At 35.0% G+C, this 25,131-nt stretch overlaps 3 protein-coding genes and 1 pseudogene across 3 annotated transcripts; 2 read left to right on the forward strand and 2 right to left on the reverse strand.

The window, feature by feature from the left end:
- Positions 1-245: 245 nt before the first annotated feature.
- Positions 246-1,611, forward strand: LOC120173383 (receptor-like protein 44). The gene is given in 2 exon segments (XM_039180573.1): positions 246-1,197; positions 1,200-1,611. Coding segments are annotated over 2 exon segments (804 nt in total). The 5' UTR covers positions 246-629; the 3' UTR covers positions 1,436-1,611.
- A 4,466-nt stretch (positions 1,612-6,077) lies between these two features.
- Positions 6,078-12,201, reverse strand: LOC120173322 (annotated as a pseudogene).
- Positions 12,202-17,199: 4,998 nt separating this feature from the next.
- Positions 17,200-17,850, forward strand: LOC120173324 (secreted RxLR effector protein 161-like). Its single transcript, XM_039180523.1, has 2 exons — positions 17,200-17,601; positions 17,821-17,850. The coding sequence occupies exons 1-2, from the start codon at positions 17,200-17,202 to the stop codon at positions 17,848-17,850; spliced, it is 432 nt and encodes a 143-aa protein (XP_039036454.1).
- A 4,700-nt stretch (positions 17,851-22,550) lies between these two features.
- On the reverse strand, positions 22,551-24,236 carry LOC120173361 (transcription factor RAX3-like). The gene is made up of 3 exons (XM_039180556.1): positions 23,812-24,236; positions 23,593-23,722; positions 22,551-23,495 (listed from the first exon to the last, which is right to left on the reverse strand). Exons 1-3 carry the CDS (start codon positions 23,945-23,947, stop codon positions 22,712-22,714), a joined length of 1,050 nt encoding a protein of 349 aa, XP_039036487.1. The 5' UTR covers positions 23,948-24,236; the 3' UTR covers positions 22,551-22,711.
- Between the last annotated feature and the right edge of the window lie 895 nt (positions 24,237-25,131).

The raw sequence follows: 25,131 nt of genomic DNA on the forward strand, positions 1-25,131 counted from the left end.
ATCAATCCCTCGTCGACAAGCTACAACACTTGCCTGCTGCCTTACTACTGCTACTTCCCTACAACTCCTATTAATTGACCAAATCAGCCCTTGCTCAAATATTGTATTTTGACTGATCCGTCCTCTCGTGTTGTCATTATCCTTAGGTCTTAGTTGCGCAGCTCTGTCAGCCCCACCAGCTCTTCCCTCTCACTTTGGCTTCTATATTTCACACTCACTTTCACCACTGCCCCTATTACCCCCTCTCCCCTCCCTCTCTTGCCTTTCTAACATGCGCCTATAAATTAAAAACAGAACAGGAGGTCTTTTAAGCAACTCACAACTTCTCTCCCTCTGTTAATCCCTAATTCTATTAGTATTTTCTTTGTTGTTACCTTGTAGGCTTGTGCCATTACAATAGCCAAAAATACGAGGAGTACGTGGGAAGAAGAAGAAGGAAGAAAGATCTGTCCTTTTACCCTTTACATCTGCTAATGCCATTTAATCTTCGTAATCGGAACTGTATCGTATCAGAAGGCCATCAAATAGTCCTCCTTTAAAACCCGAAAGATTCTGGAATTCAGGGGGGAGGACGAAAGAAAAAAGCTTGAAGCTTGAGCTCAAAGACCCAACATTTTTGTTTCTTTATAATGGGTCTTCTGGTAATTCTTTTGTTGCTAACGTGCGCTGCACTTCCATTGGCTTCATCAGATCCAAACGACGAGGCGTGTTTGACTCACTTGAGCCGAACTCTGAGAGACCCATTAAACAACCTGCGGAACTGGACCAGGTCGACCTTCGCAAACCCTTGTAGTGGCTTCACCTCTTATCTACCCGGTGCCACTTGTAACAATGGCCGAATCTACAAGCTTTCCCTTACGAACCTCTCCCTACAAGGCTCCATTTCACCTTTCCTTTCCAACTGTACCAATCTTCAGTCGCTCGACTTGTCTTCAAACTCCATCTCAGGACCCATACCGGAAGATTTACAGTATCTAGTCAACCTGGCAGTGTTGAATCTCTCGGCGAATCGTCTGGAAGGAGAGATCCCACCACAGATTACATTTTGTGCTTATTTAAACGTCATCGATCTTCATGACAACTTGCTCACCGGTCAGATTCCTCAACAACTAGGCCGACTAGCACGTTTGTCTGCTTTCGATGTTTCTTACAACAAGCTGTCGGGGCCAATACCGGCTTCTTTAGGGAACAGAAGCGGATTCTGCCGAAGTTCAATGCTACTTCCTTTGAAGGAAATAAGGGTCTTTATGGATACCCTTTGCCACCAATGAAGAGTAAAGGATTGTCTGTTTTAGCCATTGTTGGAATCGGATTGGGAAGTGGACTTGCTAGTTTGGTGCTTAGTTTCACTGGAGTTTGTATTTGGTTGAGGATTACAGAGGAAAAAATGGCTGCCGAAGAAGGCAAGGTTAGTCAACTTATGCCCGATTACTGAGCTGTAATGCAAAAGCACGAAAAATTTCCAGGTATGTCTTGTCTAGAGTAGTCTTTTTCTTTTTGGAGAGGTTTTCTGGGTAACCTTTCATCATTTTCTTTTAGGGCTTATAATATTTGTTACCAACAATTATCATCAACAATGTATAAAGCGATTCAAACGTGATCGTTTCCAGTTTGTTACTAGTATTAATCATCTTCTTTGTGATTAGCTTTTTCAGCATTCATTTGTATTGACAGAGATAAATAATTTAGTGTATGGAGATTCGAAACTTCTTGTTCTGCTTGTGTTCAAGTCTGCATAAATTTGCAGAATGAATGGGGGATGATGAATGAAAGAACTGCGCCCTGGAATTTGTCTGCTGCTGCTGCAGCCAAATAAATTATAGATTAAAAAGAAAAAAGAAATACAAGTGGTGGGGGACTGTGGCTGTGGGGGCTATTTCTGAAGGAAAATGCTTGCCTTTAATAAAGACTGCTTGCATTTAATAAAGAATGCACTTCAACCTACTTGGGTAATTCTTGTGCTTTCCCAGTGTGAGCTGGTGGGAGACCAGCATCACCACATCACATGCTGTGACCAAAACTCATTCCGCTTTAAGAAATTGAAAAAAATTCTCTCTCAATTCATTTCGAATTTTTTAAATAAATTTTAAATTATAAAATAAGATTTAAATAATTTAAAACTTTCAATATTGAATGGAATGATTTTTAAGTTTAAATCGAGTTCATTAACCCTACATGATATATTCATATCACGTATAAAAAATAAAGAAATAAATCATATATGGTCATAGAAAATCCTTAAAATTGAGAACAATCAGTATTGTAACATTAAAATTTGTAAACTTAAATGTAAACAAAAATTTGATCAATTCACAATTCATAAACTTAATTCTAACAATACAATTCGACTTAAAATTTTATAAAGCCTAGAGACCTAATAGAATTGATAAAATATTTAACATAAAATAACTTAAATAATACATACATGATTTAAAAAATATTCAAAACAACATATTGTTAAACCATGAGTTCTTTAGGGTAGAGCTATAGCTTTGTAGAATTTGTTTAAGTTGATCGAAGCAGATCAGGGTTTCACTAATGGGTTTTCCCGAGAAAGGCCTGGGCTGGACCCCATATGTTCACGTCTTTATGTTGTTGCCCTGAGGCACAAACAACAAATAAAAGTTCAAAACTCATCTGATTTTAGTTTCGCCCATTTGTTTCTTCAGTTGGTTTTCAAAGTCACAAGGTTTGGGGTTTTGGTTTCAATGCCTTTCACGCACTCAATAGTTTTTAATTATTAATTGGGTTGGTCCATGCCAACAAATATTTTTAATTTCCTCACACCTGACTAACAATTCACTCATTCAACCAAATGAAACACCGGGCCATACCATTTTATTATTTTTTAACAATTCGAATTTTACTATATATGAAAAATTAACTTTTCAATTATTGCATTTAATATTGATTTCATTATTACGAATAGTATTATTAACTATAGAATGTTTGAGCAAAATAAAGCCCGCATAACCTGTATAGATCCTAATTTTCAACAATGTAAAATAGAATGTTTGATGCTTCACTTTCTTGTTGAGACCATGCACATTGATTGATGTGATTGAAAACAACGCGGTATTGCCGAAGCACGGAGCTTTCCACGCTCACTCAGCCCCTCAAGAAGCTCATCACGTTTTTAATTCAAACCTGACTAATATGCTAGATCGATCTACCCTTAATTTTGTGGCTATCTTTGTTAAAAAAAAACGCGGTATTAACTACATTGATGAACATATTACATATAGAAAATCAATGTACGTTTTCCCCAACACCAATCCAGTCCATCATTTGTTGGGATAATATTTAGGAATTTTAATTATAACCCCAATTTCGAGTCTGGGTTGGATTCAAAATATCTTCATCATTGAAGCAGGTCGATCCAGATTCATGAACCCCAAAAATAATAAGGCAAAGGACATGCCACTTTAAACCCTTTGCTTAATCATCGTGATTTATGCATTCATGTATGGTTACTTTCTAAATGACGACACCTTTAATTAACAAGGAAAATAAGTGGTAGTTCAAGGTAGAACAGGCACCGGAAAACCATTGCCTTTCTTCCCCCTTGCTTTAGAAGCCATTACTGTTTGATTAGGGTTCGAGGTCCCGGCTTGCTCCAGGCGGGTTCGTTCTCGTCCCATTGCACGATTTACGTCAACAGGTGGGTTCATTCCGGTTCGAGCTCCGATTTTACTTGGTCAGTTGAGGATTCTGCAGTTGATTGTGGCATGCCAGCTTCCGAGTTCCGACTTGGTTTGAGGACGCTGCATTCTTTTTTCTTATATATGATCTCCTGTCAGAAAGTTGAAAGTAATGACTGGTTTGCATAGTTAAAAGTATGTAACATGATCTATGCTGGTTTCTATCATATCATACTTTCTATTTTACTGAATAACAATAGTTAGCTGCTTCATAGCAAGCAAGCACCATCTTAGATTACACCTAGATAGTAAATGTTTAATTTTTATGCATCTTATGGAAATTACAATGTTTATGTCACTTTTAGTTACAGAAGGTTCAAGCAATATTTTAATTTGTGAACTCTTCTGCTTCATCCCCCATTAACAGTAGTAAGATTAGTTGCTTTTTCAGGATTTAAGGAATGGAATTCTTAATTCTGAAGAGTAAGTACCAATGATTTGTTTAGCAACATTGAGATAACCTGTTTTGAGTTGGTGGTTTGATTTTAGCAACCAACATCTAATCATGCATTTCCTGTTTACCATCTCAATGTTAGTACTAACTCAACTTTTTTTTTTTACTTGAGTCGATCCGATGAAATATTCACCCCTAGTGACTGTTATTGCCCTAATGATTGTAGCTTTAACCATTGCATGTTCCAATCTGTCATCACCTTCTCCGGGGAGACACATTCATGTTCTGATGATCAAATTTGAACAATTCAAGTCAGTAATGCCCTGATTGCTGGTTATGCACAGTATGGGTTCGGGTTTGAGTTTGGAACAGATCTGTAATTTCTTTTCTAGCACATGTTGGAACGAAATATTTCCAATACACTAATTTGATCATGTTATACAATTAGAAATGAACAATAATCGATAACAGAATCATTAGATTACAACATTAATAAATGGTAAACAAGAAACAGTAAAAGAAAAGAGCTAAACTGATACAACAAAATAAGGGTGGGAATGCATGTTTGACAACAAATAAAATAACCGTAAATTTCCCATCAATTAAATTAATAATAGAGAAAATAATCTTAGTGACCGAAAATGCCTTATAATATATGATTTTAACAATTTTTTTTGGATTTGCCAAAATGACCAACTAAATCGTAATGCGATCGATAATTCGCAACACGATCTCCGGTATCGCAAATCAGTTTCCAGATTCGCAACGCGAACTTCGACTATCGCATTGCGATTTACATATTCGCATTGCAATAGTCGAAGTTCGAGTTGCGATAGTCCAAGTTCGCGTTGCGATTTATTACAAATTCGTTGCGATAGTCCAAAATCGCAACGACTGGTGGTATTGCATTTGTTTCTTAAGAATTTTCTCTAAAAAAAATAGTATTTGCGCGGACGTGTCGAAGACATGTATTACCACGACCACGACGGCGGCGGCGGCGCGCGAGAGTCCCCCTTGTTCTCTATCACTCAACAAGGAAGTGGGAAAGCCAAACCTTAAATACCATTCCCAATAGTGTTTCCAATACTATGTGGGATTGAGCATTACCAACACTTGTTTCCAATACTATGTGATTATTCAGGAAACAATTAACAATCATGCACCTTAAAACAACTGAATCAGCAATCAATTGCATTAGTATTATACAATTAAATATGTCATAATTAAAAGTCAATCTACAATCAATCGCGATTATTGCAATTTTAAGCAAAACATTCAAAAAAATTGCATCACTCACGAGAATAAAAAAAATTATTATCGTGCAATTACAATCAATTGAAAATAAATTAGAATTGCATGAAAACTAAACGAACCATAAATACTTTTCACACAAATACTAAAGTCATTAACTATAATTCACAAATAATATCACTATTTAAGGCTCAATCCCACATAGTATTGGGAACAAGTGTCAGTGACAAGTATTGCATAAGCAGAAATACTTTTCACACAAATACTTTTCCAAATTCGTTGCGATAGTCCACATAGTATTGCATGAATACCATCGCAACGATTTTGGACTATCAGTGTTGCGACAGTCAGAATCGCGTTGCGATAGTCAGAATCTCGTTGCGATAGTCAGAATTGCGTTGCGATAGTCAGAATTGCATTGCGATAGTCATAATCGCATTGCGATTTATATATTCGCATTGTGATAGTCTGAAAATCGCAACGCGAATTTGGAAAATCGCAATGCGATAGTCAGAATCGCATTGCGAATCTGGAAACTGATTTGCAATACCGGAGATCGCGTTGCGAATTATCGATCGTATTGCGATTTAGTTTGTCATTTTGGCAAATTCAAAAAAAGTTGGTTAAAATCGTATATTATAAGGCATTTTTGGTCACTGAGGTTATTTTCTGTTACTAATAATATAAAGCTTGCAATATTAAGGGCACAACACTTGACTGATACAACGTCTCTTTTACCAAATTCAGTTACCCACGCATGCCGGTTATATTTTTATATGAGAGCTGAGGATAAACTTTTTACCATTACAAACAGAATTAAGTGAAAACTAGTACCTTTTATGAATTGAGGTGAATATTTCTTTCCACTTATATCAGTGGTATGGATTTAGGTGAAATACTTGGCATGCTGGCTGGTATGACTTCTTTGATGCAGCCTGCTCAAACTTCTTAATGCCAGCTTCATTTTCTTCTAAACTAGTCTGGACGAAAAACCGAATCCACCAAGTTGAACTCCGCATTTTAGCCTTCAAGAATGAAACAAGTTTTGTCAATGATAAGCTGAACATTAGTGTCAGTGACAAGTGATAAATCACAACGGAGCATAAGCAGAAAAAGTAACCATTTTGGTAATAGTCCACTCGCATATCCATTTTGATGTTTTCTTTGTTCCTAACAGACCCTCTCAAGATATCAAATTTATCACAAGCCCTTAATTTTATGAAGGATATATGTTAACAAGTCCAATTTTTTGGGCCTCTTCTTTCCGAAATATTTATACTTAAACTCCGGATTAATTGTCAATACGATGGTCAAAACAACTATATTCCCTAATTAAAAGTACGTCTGAACGACCAGCAGGATTCATCAAAATATGCATATCCAAAAACAAGATTCACAGAACAAAAAAGAATGTGTATAGTGATTTCAGTTCCAAATCACATTGTTATAAGGAGTAGAACGAGACTGACCGGCCTCCCAAATTTGGATTACTCTGCCACTTTAGCCCTCTGGTGACCAGGGTAACCTGAACAACAAAAATGAAAGCAGTTAAATTTCAAATAAAGCAAAAGAAAAGCTCGAATCTGTTGAGGGGAGAAATGATGTGATTAACCTAGCAGTTAGCCAAAAGGTAATACTTTCTATGCCAGAGCAACTTTAATTTTCTAATTTATATGCAACTTAAAAGAGTAGGAATTACCTGCAAAAATAACTAGACCATCAGAGGCCACCCTTGCCAACTCGGGAAGAGTCTTGTTCAGGTATTTTGGAGACAAATAATCAAGGGCATCTGACACAATAACAAGAGAAAATGATTTTGCTCTATAGGGAAGAGGGAACTTGATATCTGCCACACGTACAATGCCTTTGTGCACAAGATTCTTGCAGTTTGCTTCAGCATCCTATATGTCATATGGTTCCACACCCCAGGCCTCAGTTTCCTCTTCTTTCAAAAGTTTAGAGATGCAAAACTTTGTGCATGCCGTCACCATATGCCTTCTTTAGAAAAGGTATTGCCCTCTGAACTTCTAGTGTGCATGAATAGTCACCTACAAAACAAAAAAGAACATAAATGTGAAAATACACCATTCGCACAAAGTATAGCAATTCCATGATAACTGCACACTTCCACCGCCTCACTGGTCTCAGGACATTCAAACCATATCTACCTAATAAAACCACCGGAGGTATAAATTTTCATTCCACAGGCCTCTAATATCAAATTTGATTCCAAAATATTATTATTGTCACCATTGAATCTAAAATGCACCCTCCTCATACCCTCTCAAAAACATAGGCATATTGAAACTCAAGTGATTTTTACTTGATGTGTGCATTCACCTTCACAATTTAGATGAAAACCAATTCAATACCCATCCTCTCAAACATAGCCTTAGGAATCGGCTATATAATTAAGTAGTTCTAGAGAGACAAAACAACAACATCAAATCCACCAAGGAATAAAGTAAAACAGACTTCACCTTCAATCCTACTAACTGCATCACCTCGGAATCTACCTATATTCCAAGAAAACAAGAGTGACCAATTAAGATTAGAATATTAAACAACAAAGCAACCAAACTTGAATAAGAAAAAACAATAAAATGATGAGAATAATTGAACCACTATAAGCATAACCAAATAATAAGTAAAACTCCCTGAAAGTTATTTAAAAATAAAGTTATCACCTCAATTAATTTCCTTTTTTAAATGTAGCAAAAATTAGATGAAAATTCTTCCGTAAAAATAAGAAGAAGAAGAAGAAGATATAACATAACAACAAGAAGGGTGGATAAAACACAATTTATATGCTTAATCGATTCAAAAGACATCGTTAAAGAATGAAAGACTCAATTTATATGCTTAATGAATATTTTTATGGATGGTGATATTTAATAAAAATATATTTATATATTTTTTATTAATTTAATAAAAATATTTCTTTTCAAACGCATACAAAATTGAAAACACACGGTTAGCAGCTGGATCATAATTCATAAATCTATTGTAGGTGGCAGGACGGGGAGCTTTTCCCCTCCAAAAAAGGGTCTATGCTCTTTTATGTTGTTTCGTTTTCAGCAATTTGTGGGGCTGCTTAATTACTTGAAATGGCGGAATCCTTGATCTGTTCTTCGATGCACTTTAGTTCATAAACTCCAAACCCTGCCCTGAATTATTATGTTTTGGCAATGGCAACTCAACCATCTTGCAATTAATGTTTACCGGCTGCATGGAATATGGATATGAAGACCTTGGGTTTGGCTTTTTTTTAACCGAAATAAACAATGGCAACTAAATTTCATTAATAAAAATAGAGGAATCAAAATTACAACGCATCTAAAAAAATTGGAGACACTAGTACCAAAAATTCATACATAAAATTAAAATATTAAACTCAAAGATACGAAGAGAATGAAACCTTCCAAACATCAAAATAATCCAACAACTTTCATAAATTTCTTGTTTGTCAAAAGAGACAACGGGATAAAGGAGTGGTGAACTAACCAAATAATTTGGCATGACTATTTATAAGAGCAGAAAAAAAAGCGTGTCACAAGGACAAATCGATTGTTGTATCCTCAGGCATGATTTTCTTCAGAAACATCTTTAGCAATGCTCTAATCACAGTGGACGCAAAATGTGGAACTTTAAATTGGTCCTTGAGAGTTTTTAATGACGATCTTTGGGCCGACACATTGCAAATCCAATTTATACGGGATATTTAAGCAGGCCGTTAATCCTCTGTTGAGTCCCAAAAGATTTCAGTGTACAGATTGGCCGACACTCTTGGACTGTTATCTACTATCTCTATGCCAATGGTTTGGGTCTGTTGGGCCTATATTATTACAATCTCAATCGAGCTGCTAAAAAGGAATGATGGATTTGAAGCATTTTCTTTTGTAATTGCCTTTTGTCATCATGTTCATGGCGCATTATGGTTCTTTTATTAGTTTATTGAGTCTTTGGGGGGACAAACAACGAGGTTCTGAAATGTAATTGTAAGATAACTTCAAAACAAACACGACATTTGGAAGCTTAGTTTGTAGACACAAACACCCATGCCATGCCTCTTTCTCTCATCTCTTTTGCTTCACTCTATTTAAATACTATTTTAGTATCAATTCTATCTCATCATTTTTTAAATTATATAAATAATTTTAATAATTATTATTACTATAATGAAATTTTGTTAAATATATTTTAAGAATAATAATAGATTTATGTTAACAAGATAGTCAAATTGTTTTGATAAAAATGTTTAATTTTGTTAATATTTTATAAAAAAATAATTTTTAATTATTCTAGTATAGTCAATAAAATAACTTGTATTAAAAATATCATTTGTATCACTAATATATATAAAATTTGATTTAAATTAATTAAATAATAAATTAAATATCGATAATTATTTTTTTATTAATCTGGGATAAGTACACAAGGCAATATTTATTCAAAGATAAATTCTTAACCTTTCGACATTGATCGCTCACACCCCTGACATCTATGGTGCTCAAACCCAGGTCCTCAGGAATAACAACAATTCCTTTACCGCGAAGGTAACTTGATTCAAGCCAATAATTATAATTTATATAAAAAAGTAACCATCTTTATACATAGGATAATCCTATAGATTACAAAAAAACAGGTATCATCTTCTTCGTGGAAAAAGAATAAACAGAGAAGTCCGTTTTCACAAGAAAACAATCAAATTGTTTAATGTAATAAAAACAAGTTTGCAAACTTTGAAAACAATTTTGATTCTTACAAAAATATATATTATTTTCGTGTTAGTGAGTGTCCATATCACAAAATAGAGTATAAAAAAGGATAAGTGCGATCGATTAATTTATTAAAATTCAATCCAAATAAATAATTATACGAAAAGCAACAAAGGGATGTGGAGTGGTCGGGAGGCATTTGTCGTGCCTTGGGTTGGCTGCCTTCAATCAAGGTTTCATTCCGAGTTTGATAACTTTGATTGCATTAAAATGGTTTAAAGTAAAAAAAAAATAATCTTTACATATATGGTTAATGGGATTTGACAGAATGTGCATTAGAAAACTAAGCTTAAAATTCTGGGAAATTTGGTTCTATTCTTGGAGATTGTTTCTGTTTTGCTTCTTCTTCTAAAGTTTTATTCCTTTCACTTTACATATATTATTTTGTTGGTTGTAAGCTTTGGCAGTTGCCCATGTTTCTGTATACACTAGTTGGCTTGCTATGTAGCCTTTTAGCATCTAAATTATATGTATTGGATTTGTTCGGTATTTGAAAAAAAATACGAAATCTTAACTATGAACTTCGATTAATATATAAAACGTTGACAGATATAATATTCGTGGTTATTAATTTGTAAAATATATATCATATTGAATTATCGCAACACTTTTAATCCAACTCATCCAATGATCTAAGATGTCACATTGAATCGTTCAAGTAATCTGCAATTTAAAATTATATGATACTTACACAATTATCAAATCAATTTCAATTACATATCAAATTAAGGTTGAGATTGTAAGCATTTAAATCAAAACAAAACTCCACGACTCATAAATCAAATCAGGTATTCATAATCAAACTTATTAGCCTTAGTCCGATTTTAATCAGTTTTGCACTTGGGAGCTATTCAACCATTTTGCCATACAAGAGTAATCTGGTCATCTTAGCACATAAGGATATTTCAGTATTTTAGTTCAAAAGGGCATTTCAATCATTTTATACTAATTAAGGTTACAAAACTTAATTTTATAAATATTGAGGTAATTTGATAGTTTCTAAATAGAAGAGTATTTTAATAATTCCAATACAAACATATTTTGATAGTTTTTATGCGTAATGGTATTTTGATTATTTTCACACCTAAAAATATTTTAATACTTTTATTATTATATCGTCCAAACACCGTAATATATATGATAAATAAAACATTATATTTATAAAAATCATAATGTATATCAAAGTTTGAATAGTTTGAAGAATTGGTGTTTATACATTGAAATCATTATTGTTGTTCAATACCTAACATTTTTAATTACTATTTTAAGATAATATTTTGTATTTGACACATAACTTTTAGGGGAAACTACATAAGATAGTACTGAACTTTAGATGTTGTATCGTTTATACGACTAAACTTTCAATTTTTTTAATTATAGCATTGAACTTTGATTTTTGATTCAATTATACCAATGAACCGTTAAATCGTTAACGAAACAACGATGTGGACGATGGTTGTTGACATGTTTGACGAATTCTGACGTAGACACTTCAACAAAACGATGTCATTCCCATCTGGCTATTAATGATTTAACTGCCCAGTGGTATAATTGAAATGAAAATCAATGTTCGGTGCTATAATTGATAAAATTTAAAGTTCAGTGGTATAAACGATATAACGTCTAAAGTTCAGTGGCATCTACTGTAGTTTACCCTTATTAAGTAAAAAAAGTTTAATAATATATTTCTTCTTTAACATTCGTAATGGGTTGATGGATATTTCCTTATATACATACATATTTTTCTCATTCATTGATGTCATTGCTTACATATATATTTTTATTATAAAAGAAAGTAGCTCATAGGTTATATGATCATGTAAGATAAAGCCTCACAATTCGACCGGAAGAGATCTTGCACCATATCAGGAGGAGAGTCATACAAATGGAACCCGAACTGTAGTGAGCAATCAGTTTTCACCAATTCCTCCGCCAGCATGTTACACCCTCGAGGACTGAACACCATAACAATACTCCAAGGGCGAGCTAAAACCTCTTTAATGCACATCACCAAAGGGGAGAAAGAAACCTCGCTTTGATCCGGATTAATTACCAATAATGCATGTTTGTTGTCCATTTCCACCACAAACTCTTGAACTCCCGAATCCCGAGCGAGCTTCTAGCCCTCAAGGATTCCCCATAACTCTGCCTCTAAAATTGAACAATACCAATGGATTTTGAGAACCTCGCAACCCAACTTCTTATAGAATCACTCAAAACTCTATCACATGTACTAAGTCCCGAATCCATCCGCCTGGAGCCATCCGTATTTAATTTGAACTATCCATGCTGAGGGGTTGCTATTGTGAGGAGCTAACAACAATCATTTTCACTGACTGTTGCTGAACAAGTGCTCTTAATAATTCTTGAATCATACGAAACTCCTCTGCAAAACACTTTCAAACTCCATAAACCCCTCATCAACCAAATGATTCATAAGACCACACCAAACAGGAGATTTCAATTCTCGAATGCATCCGGAAAGCGACTATTATTAGCAAGATTACCCTCAATCCATGTCATTAAATTTAGCTGAAAGAATTCGATCACTGATCCGCTTTAATTAGATTAATCCACACGTTTCTTGGTGGTAAACAATCGCTGAAAATGTGTAACGATGACTACACTGCTGCCCCACAATCAAAACAGCTTACATCGGGAGACATATATCGTCTCACACGCTCTTCATTCAAAAGAAGGTTATCCCTACACACTATCCTCAGAAAATTCTTCACCGGAGGAAAGCCATTATATCCCATAATGGTTTTTTATAATGGGGATTCCTCTATGGTGGGCAAGTGGCAACGACGATCATAGGCACTTTTAATAGTGAAAGTGAGCTTACTATCCCATTTCCACCCTGGGTTATCAACTCCTCCATGAAGAGTAGGAGGTTTCCCTGCCAATAAATGCAAATGAATCGAGCGAGAGATGAAATGTGTAATCTCCCCCACCTCCACTCACCATTACAATCCACAAGAGTATTAACAATAGAGTTTTACGGTGGAATTTCCTCTTGATCATGGCACAAAGATCGAAGGGGGCCAAGATCATTCAACCACGGATCATCTCAGAAGTCTACCGTTGAGCCATCACCCAGGTTCCAATCAATTTCACTCCTAACATCACTCCAAATAAGGCTAAGACATCTTCACAAATGAGAACAAACTGTTAGAAGTCAAACTCTTGGAATTGTGTAGAAGTTCAACGTGGCAAATGGAGATAGATTCACAAGTAAACAAAACAAAGTGGAAATGCTTGGCAGTACACTAAACCACACATGCATATGTCGGCAAAGATTTTTCTTTAATTGTTTGAATTCACACGGCAACATGTCAAGCAAGAATTAAGGAGAGAAGTTGAGAAGCATCCAGAGGTCCTCAAATAAGTCGGTTATACAACCTATATATATGTGTGCTTAGCCTTTAGTTGGTGTGAGGAAGTGAGCGTGAATAAAAAAGTGAGTGAGCGTAAATACGATTTAGGAGTGAAAAAATAAAGAGATTTGAGAGAATTGTGAGAAAGCTTAGCAAAGCTATATTTGTGAGTTTGTAAAATAGCAACAGTTAGTATTGCAGTATTGTAATATTGAGAGTGTCGTTGTAACATATTTTGTTTCATATAAATAAAAATTTCTGAGTGTTATAAATTATCGTGAGCCCATCTACGCTTCCAACAAGTGGTATCAGAGCCAGGTTCGAGTTCAACGTGGTGGAGAAGATGGCCAACATGATTCAACCTCAAATCCCAAGATTGACTAAGACAAATTATGGCAATTGGAGCATTCAAATGAATGCGTTACTAGGGTCCCAAGATTGTTGGGATATCATCGAGGATGGTTACACCGAGCCTGAAAATGCAGCAGCAGAAGCAGCCCTGTCCAATGAAAAAAAGAAGGTATTGAAGGAATCCCGGAGAAAATATAAAAAAACATTGTTCTTTATTTTTCAAGGAGTAGACGAATCTACCTTTGAAAAAATTTCTGATGCAAAGACCGCAAAACAAGCGTGGGAGATTTTGCAAAAATCTCTACAAGGTGTCGAAAAAGTAAAGAATGTACGCTTACAAACTCTCCGAGCTGAGTTTGAGATGCTAAAAATGAAAAATACAGAAAACATCGATGATTATATTAGCCGTGTGAAAATGGTCGTAAATGAAATGAAAAGAAATGGTGAATCACTCGATGATGTTAGAGTGATGGAAAAAATTTTGCGGTCATTAACAAGAAAATTCGATTATGTGGTGGTGGCAATCGAAGAATCAAAAGATTTATCTCATATATCGATTGATGAGCTTGTGGGTTCACTTCAAGCCCATGAGTAGAAAATGAAACAAAATGAGGATTCTGAAAATTTGGAGCAAGCTCTACAAAGCAAGATGAATTTCAACGAAGGAGAAGCTAGCATCAGCTACATACGAGGTCGAGGAAATCGTGGCGGTTATCGTGGAAGATAACAGAGGAGGACGAGGAACTCGTGGACGTGGTGGTCGACCATATGGCCCCGAACAAATGAGTGAAAATATTCCAACATCAGGTCGTGGACGAGGATTCAGAGGCCGAGGTAGGGGCAAATATCACCAAAGAAGTAAATTCCAGGTACTATGTTATAATTGCAATAAGTATGGTCATTATAGTTATGACTGTAGATCTGCTCCTAAACAAGAAGAAAGAAATAACGTAGCAACAACTGAAGAAGAAAAAATTGAAAAATCTCACGTATTCCTCACTTATAAAGGAAATGAGGAATTCAAGAAAAATATTTGGTATCTTGATAATTGTGCTAGCAACCATATGTGTGGTCAAAGGGAACTGTTTGTGAAATTAGATGAAACAGTTCATGGACGAGTAACGTTCGGAGATGACTCGCACTCAGAAATAAAAGGAAAAGGCAAAGTCATGATTACTCAGAGAAATGGAGAAAAGAAATATATTTCAGATGTTTATTATGTACCTGCTTTGAAAAGCAATATCATCAGTCTTGGTCAACTCCTGGAAAAAGGATATGAAGTGCAGATGAAAAACCGCTCGCTTGCCATTAAAAATAAAGAATGAGAATTGATAGCCCAAGTTGATATGACTCGAAATCGTCTCTTTACAATTGATATCGAGTCGGGAGAAGTCACGTGCATGAAGACCGCGATCAAAGATGATTCATGGCTATGACATCTAAGATATGGACATCTTGGATTTTCTGGTTTGAAGCTGTTATAAAAAACAAGCATGGTGAAAGGACTACCAGAGATCAACCCTCCAAATCAATTATGTGAGGCTTGCATCAAAGGAAAACAACATAGACAAAGCTTTGAAGTTGGTAAATCCTGGCGTGCCCGAAGACCACTGGAGATAGTACACACAGATATAGCCGGTCCTTTTGACATACCATCGCTTGGCGGTAACAGGTACTACCTAACTTTCATTGATGATTTTAGTAGAAAATGTTGGATTTATATCTTGAAAGAAAAGTCAGAAGCACTGGAAAAATTGAGAGAATTCAAAGCAATGTCGGAAAAACAAAGCGGTCAATATTTGAAGATACTCAGATCAGATAGAGGAGGCGAATATACATCAAAGTTATTTGAAGAATTCTGCAAAGAGCATGGCATCATCCATCAGTTGACAGCCAGATACACGCCACAACAAAATGGAGTTGCAGAAAGGAAGAATCGCACAATCCTGGACATGGCGAGAAGCATGATAAAAGGCAAGCAACTACCGAGAAATTTCTGGGCTGAAGCAGTTCGATGTGCAGTTTACTTATTGAACCGATGTCCAACAAAAAGTGTGAAGTATATGACGCCAAACGAAGCATGGAGTGGACAGAAACCAGGAGTTGGACACCTCAAGATTTTTGGATGCATCGCATATGCCCACGTTCCAGAACAGACTAGAAAGAAGCTTGATGACAGAGGAGAAAAATGTATTTTCATTGGCTATGATGAAAGAAGCAAAGCTTACAGATTATATAATCCTCTTACCAAGAAGATAATAATTTCAAGAGATGTTGAGTTCGATGAAGCAGACTATTGGAGATGGAGCAAAGAAGAAAAGAAAGTTGAAGGACTATTTTTTAAAGATGGCGATCTTATCAATCAAGATGAACAAGCTAATGATCAAGGTCCTCAACAAAATCTACCATTGTCGTCAAGCAGCAGCAGCGATGCTAGCAACATAATAGAAGATCCTAAAGCACCTCCCACATAACTTTGAAGATCCACAAGAGAGAGAAGAATGCCAGAAAGGTACAACGATTATGAACTAAATAATGTTTCACTTTTCTGCTTGCTTGTGAATAGTGATCCAATAACATACGAAGAAGCGGTTGAAGATGACAAATGGAGGAATGCAATGGATGAAGAAATTGCATCAATAGAAAGAAATGATACATGGGAGCTAACAAGACAACCAGAAGGCCATAATCCAATTGGAGTAAAATGGGTTTACAAGACAAAGACCAATAAAAAAGGAAAGGTCGAGAAGCACAAAGCGAGGCTAGTTGTCAAAGGCTATAAGCAAAGACAAGGAATAGACTATGATGAAGTATTTGCTCCAGTAGCAAGGATCGAGACCATCAGACTTCTCACAGCAGTTGCAGCACAAAAAGGATGGAAAATTTACCAGATGGATGTGAAGTCAGCATTTCTAAATGGCTACCTAGAAGAAGAAGTTTATATTGAGCAATCACCTGGATATATTAAAAAGGGACATGAAAACAAAGTTTACCGATTGAAGAAAGCTCTATATGGTCTGAAGCAAGCCCCAAGAGCATGGAATACGAGGATTGATGAATATTTCCAGAGAAATGGGTTCATGAAGAGTCCATACGAGCATGCCTTATACACAAAGAAAAATGAAGATGGTGATATCATGATCGTGTGCTTATATGTGGACGACATGATTTTCACAGGAAATAATCCAGGTATGTTCAATGATTTTAAGAAAGCTATGACTAAAGAATTTGAAATGACATATATTGGAGAAATGTCATACTTTCTTGGAGTTGAAGTGAAGGAAATGCAAGAAGGAATATTTATATCACAAAAGAAGTATGCAGAAGAAATTTTAAGAAAATTCAGAATGGAAGATTGCAAGCCGGTAGCCACTCCAGCAGAACCAGGAATCAAATTAAGTGTGAATTCAACAAGAGAGCAAGTGAATCCGACGTTGTTTAAAAGCATCGTTGGAAGTCTAAGGTATCTAACTATCACACGACCAGACATAACATACGCTGTGGGATTGGTAAGCAGATTCATGGAGAATCCAAAACAAGATCATTGGATTGCAGCAAAAAGAATCCTCAGATATGTCAAAGGTACAACAGGTCATGGTTTATTCTACACGGGATCAGAAAATTCGAAGCTGGTCGGTTATTCTGATAGTGATTATGGGGGAGACTTAGACGATCGAAAAAGCACAACTGGATATCTCTTTCATATCGGCTCTGCAGCATTTTCATGGTCATCAAAAAAGCAACAAACGGTATCTCTTTCAACATGTGAAGCAGAATACATAGCCGCAACAGCGTGCACTTGCCAAGCAATGTGGTTAAAGAATATTTTGAACGAGCTAAATGTGGCACAAGAAGAACCAATTACAATCTATGTCGACAGCAAGTCTACAATTTCTCTTGCCAAGAATCCAGTCTCTCATAGCCGAAGCAAGCATATTGATACAAAATATCACTTTATACGAGAGCAGGTGAAGAAAAAAAATGTGGAGCTAATGTAGAACTGAAGATCAAATAGCAGACATTTCACAAAGCCATTGAGAGCAGATATATTCAATCGACTCAAAGAAAAGCTTGGAATGGAAAGTCGAGTTTGAGGGGGAGTGTTAGAAGTCAAACTCTTGGAATTGTGTAGAAGTTCAACGTGGCAAATGGAGATAGATTCACAAGTAAACAAAACAAAGTGGAAATGCTTGGCAGTACACTAAACCACACATGCATATGTCGGCAAAGATTTTTCTTTAATTGTTTGAATTCACACGGTAACATGTCAAGCAAGAATTAAGGAGAGAAGTTGAGAAGCATCCAGAGGTCCTCAAATAAGTCGGTTATACAACCTATATATATGTGTGCTTAGCCTTTAGTTGGTGTGAGGAAGTGAGCGTGAATAAAAAAGTGAGTGAGCGTAAATACGATTTAGGAGTGAAAAAATAAAGAGATTTGAGAGAATTGTGAGAAAGCTTAGCAAAGCTATATTTGTGAGTTTGTAAAATAGCACAGTTAGTATTGCAGTATTGTAATATTGAGAGTGTCGTTGTAACATATTTTGTTTCGTATAAATAAAAATTTCTGAGTGTTATAAATTATCGTGAGCCCATCTACGCTTCCAACACAAACTCTCTTATTAATGTCCACAGGCAAAGTTTCCATCATTTTATATTTACTCCGAAAGACACGGGCCCAAAGTTGATTTTGATTATAAACCAAACGAAAACCAACTTTCATAATGAGAGCTTCATTTTGTAAAAGCATATTCGAAAACTAAGACCACTTTGTTGCATGGGCGTGTAAAGGGTATCCCATCGAACAAGAGGACATTCCTTTTTTCCTCCATACTTCCCCAACAAAGTTTCACATTGGACGCTCTATCTCCGAACAAACCCATTTTAGAAGATAGTAGGTTTGCGTCGCATATGCAGGAATGACCACTAGAACAGATTTTTCCATAATAACATGACCTATCATGGAGAGGTTTTTAGGTTTCCAACCAGTAAGACGGAAGAAGGAGATAAAAACTTTTTTTATAAATAAAATACAAACTATTAAGCTACCTCAGTTGTGCCAAGAAAGAAAATGTCACGACTTGGAGGGGCTTCCCGAAATTGCATCTAAGAGAACTTTCCGTGGTTTTTGATTTATTATATTTCCACTGTTGGTCTAAAAGTGTTAAAAACTTTTTAAATTTTTCTAAAATTAATTCATTATTATTTTTATACATTCAATTAAATCTTTGTACTTTGTAATATCATTCATTATTCCTTTTGATAAATATTAACGTTAAACATGACATTAATTTACATATCACATTATAATATTTGTACGTAACATTTCTAAAATTTTATTGATTTATTTATATTTTTTTATAATCCTAATAATATTTTAGAGTTTTCTTTTTTAATTGAGTGATGGTCACTAAACTTTTAAAGTTTTCTAATTCCCAAAACCCTAAGGTTCCAAATTGTCACCCACAATAAAGGTCAAGTTTCCAATGAACGGGGTGATCGTAAGTTAATCCTAACAAAGAAAAGACTCCGTTTAACTAGAAGATTAACATATTTGTTTTTATATTGATTTGACAATTGACAATGACATATAAGTTGTAATTTTTATTTCCGATTCGTATTTAAAGAGATTAAAAGATTTTTCAACTAGTTTGAGCCGAATGAAAGAATGAAAAGAAGAGGAGGTAATTTTTTCGACCTAACAAACCATCGAACGACGATGGAAGGAGTAAAGATTGCTAATTTGAAAGAAGACAAGTTAGGGGTTTAACATGTCAGGCCAACTTTTATTATAATGAAAGAGAATTAAATGTTTAATTGATATAATTCATGTTTTAGACCTTCAGTAACGAATATGAAAGCACTCTAAAAATTCAAAGACCATAGATGTAGTTTATCCAAAAAAAATATCATGTGACAATAATATTTCAAAAAATATTAATATTTAACAATAAATCATTTGAAAACTTATCTAATTCAATTTCTCAATAAAAAAATTCAATTTGATAAAAAATTGAATAATTAAATTTCCTTTAAAAAATAAATTTTTTTTTATAAATTTGAGGTGAATACAAGATAATATATATTAAAAAAAAACTTTGAACCTTCTTAAATCAAATTAACTATATTTGGACTCTATATTAAAAGATATGATGTTGGAAATAAAGTGGAACGTGTGGTAATGAATCATCATATATTTTTATATTGTATTCGTTTCAATTATGAATTAAAAGTTAGCAATTATGACTTAATAAAATATTACAATCAAATTGACATAAGAAAAAAAAACTGCATTACTTCATCACTCATGGTTACATGGAATCAAGCGGCCTATCATCTTTTTCCTTCAACAATAATATATTCATTTTTAGTAAAAATGGTTATTTAAAAATCTATCTTTAAAGTTGATCTATTAAAATTCCCACCTCGAGATTTCAATAAATATGGACAAAATTGAATAGGAGTTTCTGCCAATTATATGTCAACCCATCCTAATTTTTAAAAAAATAAAATAATTAATGCATATACAAACAAAATTCTAGAAGTCAAAATGGGGTTTAACTAAATAATTTCGTCCAATTTGCAATAGCTACGTGTCAAATATCAATTAATCGATTTTGACCTAAAAAGTCATTTTTTTTGGGACAAAGAGTTGATTTGATGTTTATTTGTCTAATTTGAGCTGATAATTTAAATATTAAAGCGTAAGCTTTTCTTCTCTTCTTCATAAAACCCTTCATTCATTAGAATGTGAGTTTTAAAGGTAAAAAATTATTAAAATTCATTTTTATAAACACGTATTTGTGATGGCATGAAGATGCCACTGGTTTTATGGGATGTGCTGATGAAACCTAAATCAGAAGTTGTTAGAGTTAGCTGGTTACATAGAGTGTTATGTTGAATGAGTAAAAAAGAACCCAAACACCCACCTAAATAAAAACATATACATACAGTTAATATATATATATATAATTAGAATTAGAATCAATCATCATACAATACCAATAGATAATTGATTATAAGAATATATTTTAATCTAAATAAAAAAAAGTTATAAACAAATACAAATACAAATTGAATAGGTGAAACTCAAACTTAAATACTAAAATACTTGATAACTAAGCCTTTGGTACTTGAGCAGAGTTGCTTTGGTGCAAATTACATGTTTTGAAAAAATGAAATAGCATGGTTAATGAAGAAATTGGAATATGATACAATCATAATATCTAACCAATTTAAGAGTATCTACATTAAAAAATAATAATAATAATTGAAAGTGATACATGATTGACTTATGAGAAACTCAAATCTCGAATGCTGCCAAGACTAGAAAAGAAGTAGGTCAATTTTGTTTAGCCTAATGCTACTCTCCTTTTTGACTTTAAGACCCATCAACACACATCTCTGCTTAATTTCATTTCTGCTACCTTCTCCCTACCACCTCTACAATAGATATTAATCTTATCCCATATGTTTAAAAATAAATAATTTTTTTGTTTGTTTCCTTTTTTCCTGCCTCTGTTATCATTCTCCCATTATTATTTCCCTCGAGTGAACAAAGATGCATGGCTATTGAAAATATTGTAAGAAAGTGCATGCGGTAGACTTTTGCTCATGATTAATTCAAGTATCAAGATATTATTGTACGAAAGCAATATCGGCTATATATTTGGTTGGATTTTCCAACAAATGGAAGTCATGGAATTCCTATTGCGACATGAATACATTTAATATAACAACCTTTTCCTTTTTAGAGCTTAATCCATGTCCGCCATGAACATCATGGGCATCATCTCTCTACTTCGTAATTTGCCGAGTTAACTTTAAATTGTTTATACTCTTTTTTAACATAGTGGAAGCAACTGTTTCGAAAACAATGCAAGGAGTCGAGATTTCCTTTTAAAGTGAATATACACAGCACTGAATCTTGGAAGTTATTGTGCGAAAAAAGACTATATATATATCATCACTGAGAATGATTAGTATAGGAAAATGGACATTCTGTTATAATCAAGCACATACTTGAGACATAAGCATAGTGTAGAAAGTAATGGTGTTTTGATCTATTTGGCAGTAAATTAGTTCAAGACATGTGAACTGATCAACATGCGCTTTCAAAGGTTGCCCGACTGTTCTAAATTGCTGCCATGAAACCATAGTTACATGCCCCAGTTTGCTAAAGTCTAGTAAGTCGATGCCAAAACGTCAAAGCACCTTTTTATTTACTTTGATATTGAGCTTGTTCAGGAATGTAGGGTTATAAAATTTTAGGGGACAAAATCAGATTTTTAATAGAAAAAAATACATAAAAAAATATATATAATAATTTTAAAATTCCAAGGGAACGACTGCCCTATCTGCCTTTCGGTCCATCCCGCATAGATGTATAGGAGGACATTCAATCCATGTATTACAAAGAAATGAAAAAGTACGTTGTAATTAAGAAATGTATACCATAAAGCTCCTCGGACAGTTCTGATCATGGAGACCAGAAAATTTGTTAAAAGCTTATTGAAGTTCCAAATATATGACCTGCAAAGCAGAACCGGCCGATTCAACTGATTTAGGGTTCCACATTCAACATTATTGAACAAAGCAAACGAGTCTAAAAGTTAAAAGTTTAAAGAAAACCCAGATGAGAATATGTGTAATACTTCATATGGATAATTTAAAGAAGATTAATCAACTAGTTTTGAGGAGAAAGCAAATGGAAAAATTATAAAATAAAATAAAAAGTTGAATTACAAAAACAAAACAATATATTTCTGCATGAATTCATTAGGAGTTTTTTTTTCTCTGATGGAAACCAAACTAATCCCCTAGTTGATTCAAATTTACACCACCCATGCATACAGCGCAGTTATTGTGGCCCGAAGTAGTTTGGTTCTTCGTAGATAGAAACTTGTGGGATACTTTGTTGTTGGGAAGCTTCAAATCCAGAGACAGTTTGAGGATAGGGCAGTGAATTTATGTCTCCCCAGCTGCTACTTTCGACCGAACTTGTCCCAATACTGCTGCCATCGACCAGGTTGTCTGTTCCGTAAAAGCCCTCAAACACATCCAATATCTGCTGATCGTTGCTGTAGATCAGCTCACTTAGTTCCGCTTGCAAACCATCAAGGCCTTGAAACATATCACTAGGACCATCAACATCGTTAACAGTAAACTGGGTAGTACCATCTGTTACTTGAGTACAAGTACTGTTTAAGGGACTGAGGGAAGAAGCCGATGGAAGTATGTTCATGGAATTCTCATATGGCTGCTCTCGAGCAAAGGGAACAATGGGATCGTATCGAAAATTCATGGGGTTGTAGGTGGATTGTGGATGATCATCGGAGAATCTTCCTCCTAGTTTGACAAGAAAATTCCTGATGGAATCTTGGGGATCTTGGTGTGTGGTTGGTAGGGGCATGACTGGTGGTGGTGGCAGCAGTGGCCAGTGTGATGCTTGGTTCACCATTCCAGGAACTTGATAATTCTCACTTTCTCTCTTCATTTCATGCGTAAAGGTAAGGCAGGTGGCTCTCCGAGCTTGCTGATCTTTTCTCTGTTTTCCCAGGAGCTTCTTTTTAAGCTTTGTGTTCCAGTAGTTCTTGATATCATTGTCGGTTCTCCCAGGCAGTTGTGCTGCAATTATAGACCATCTGCGCATTCAAAAAAAAAAATAAGCATATAAATTAGAGCGTAGTTCTTAAGAAGAAGAAAAAAAAACCCAAGTATGTGTAATAATCATATATTTACCTGCTTCCAATGCTTATGTAAAGGCTACAAATGATATTATCTTCTTCTTCTGAAAATCCTCCATGTCTGATGTTGGGTCGAAGATAATTCAACCATCTAAGACGACAACTCTTGCCACACCTCTTAAGCCCTGAAATTTGGTACAGTTCAAAGAATTAAATCATGAGAAAGGAAACTTTGATTACAGTTGTATATAAAAATAACTGAAGTATTGCTAACCTATCTTCTTAGGCAAGGCAATCCAGTTGCCACCAGTGCCGTTGGCCTCAATATAAGCCTTGAGAGTGGCGTCTTCCTCCGGCGACCATGGTCCTTTCTTCACGTTAGCTTTGTCACAGCAAGGAGCTCTCCCCATGTTTGTTGAGTTGAGAAAGAGAGTTTCAAAGGAATTTATCTGCTCTATTCTTGTCTCTTGCTTGACAACAATGAGAGACTGGTAATATATATAATCACACCAGAGAAAAAGAGAGGGGGAGACTATAATGGCCAGAGGAAGACAGATTTGAAGATTAGAAATGTGTCCCCCAGGATTTAAAAAAGGGGAATGAGAAAAAAGAAATTCAAAAAAGATGAAACTTTATGCATAAAATATTGAAGAAATTAAAAGTGGAAGAAGAAGAGAGCAGGATTTTTCTTATTGTCTTTCTATTACCAGAATCTATGATAATCTTGAGTGTTTCTTTTTTATTTAAATGATGATACAATTATTTATCATTTAATTAGCTGGTTGCTGTTACATTGATCACCCATCTCTCTATAATTTGACTCAATCGCTGATATAGGCCTGACACATGATCAACGGTTTATGATCATGGAATTTAGTGGACCCGGCAATGGGTTGTGTAATTAGTGAAAAAGATGAGACGGTGAAGGTTGAATGGTTCTTGGGTTAATAGAACGTCGATTTCTCGGTAATTGCCTTGATTATGTAAGGATTAAACGTCATGGTTTTCGGCCAAATTTGGATCAAACATGGGTTAGACTAGAGATGATAAACGAGTACAATTTTGTGGATTTCGTATTGTACTCGTTTCAATTGGGGTAGGGATGTGTATAACTTTAGTGGGTAGTGGGCGGGTGTGGATTTAGAGAGTAGTACCCGTCGCGGGTAGTGGGCGGGTAATGGGGTTGAGACCTTATCCGCCCTGCATCCGCCCGCCTCACATCCTCCCTCCCCACATCCGCCCGCCCACTAAATACCCATTAAATTTTGGATCATTATGAATTTAGATATAATTTTTAGAGACTAATTTATAAATCTTAATATTGTATAAGATATAACTTATAATTTATGTACTTTAAGATCTATGTTAACACTTAACTCAGATAATCCCTGGTTTATTTTATTATGTTTCTTAATAGACGTGTTTGTTTTATGTTTGTTGCTTATGTATAACTTAAGGTTGCTGTCAGGCGGGTTTAGTCGAGTACGTCTCCAGTTGGGTAGTGGGTGTGGGGATGGATTTGAGAATGTACCCGTGTGGGCGGGTGTGGATTTGAAAAATTTTACCTATCATGAGTGGTGTGCGGGTGATAAAT

This window comes from Hibiscus syriacus, unplaced genomic scaffold, assembly GCF_006381635.1.
Source record: "Hibiscus syriacus cultivar Baekdansim isolate YM2019G1 unplaced genomic scaffold, ASM638163v2 tig00111947_pilon, whole genome shotgun sequence".
Taxonomy (NCBI): Eukaryota; Viridiplantae; Streptophyta; class Magnoliopsida; order Malvales; family Malvaceae; genus Hibiscus; species Hibiscus syriacus.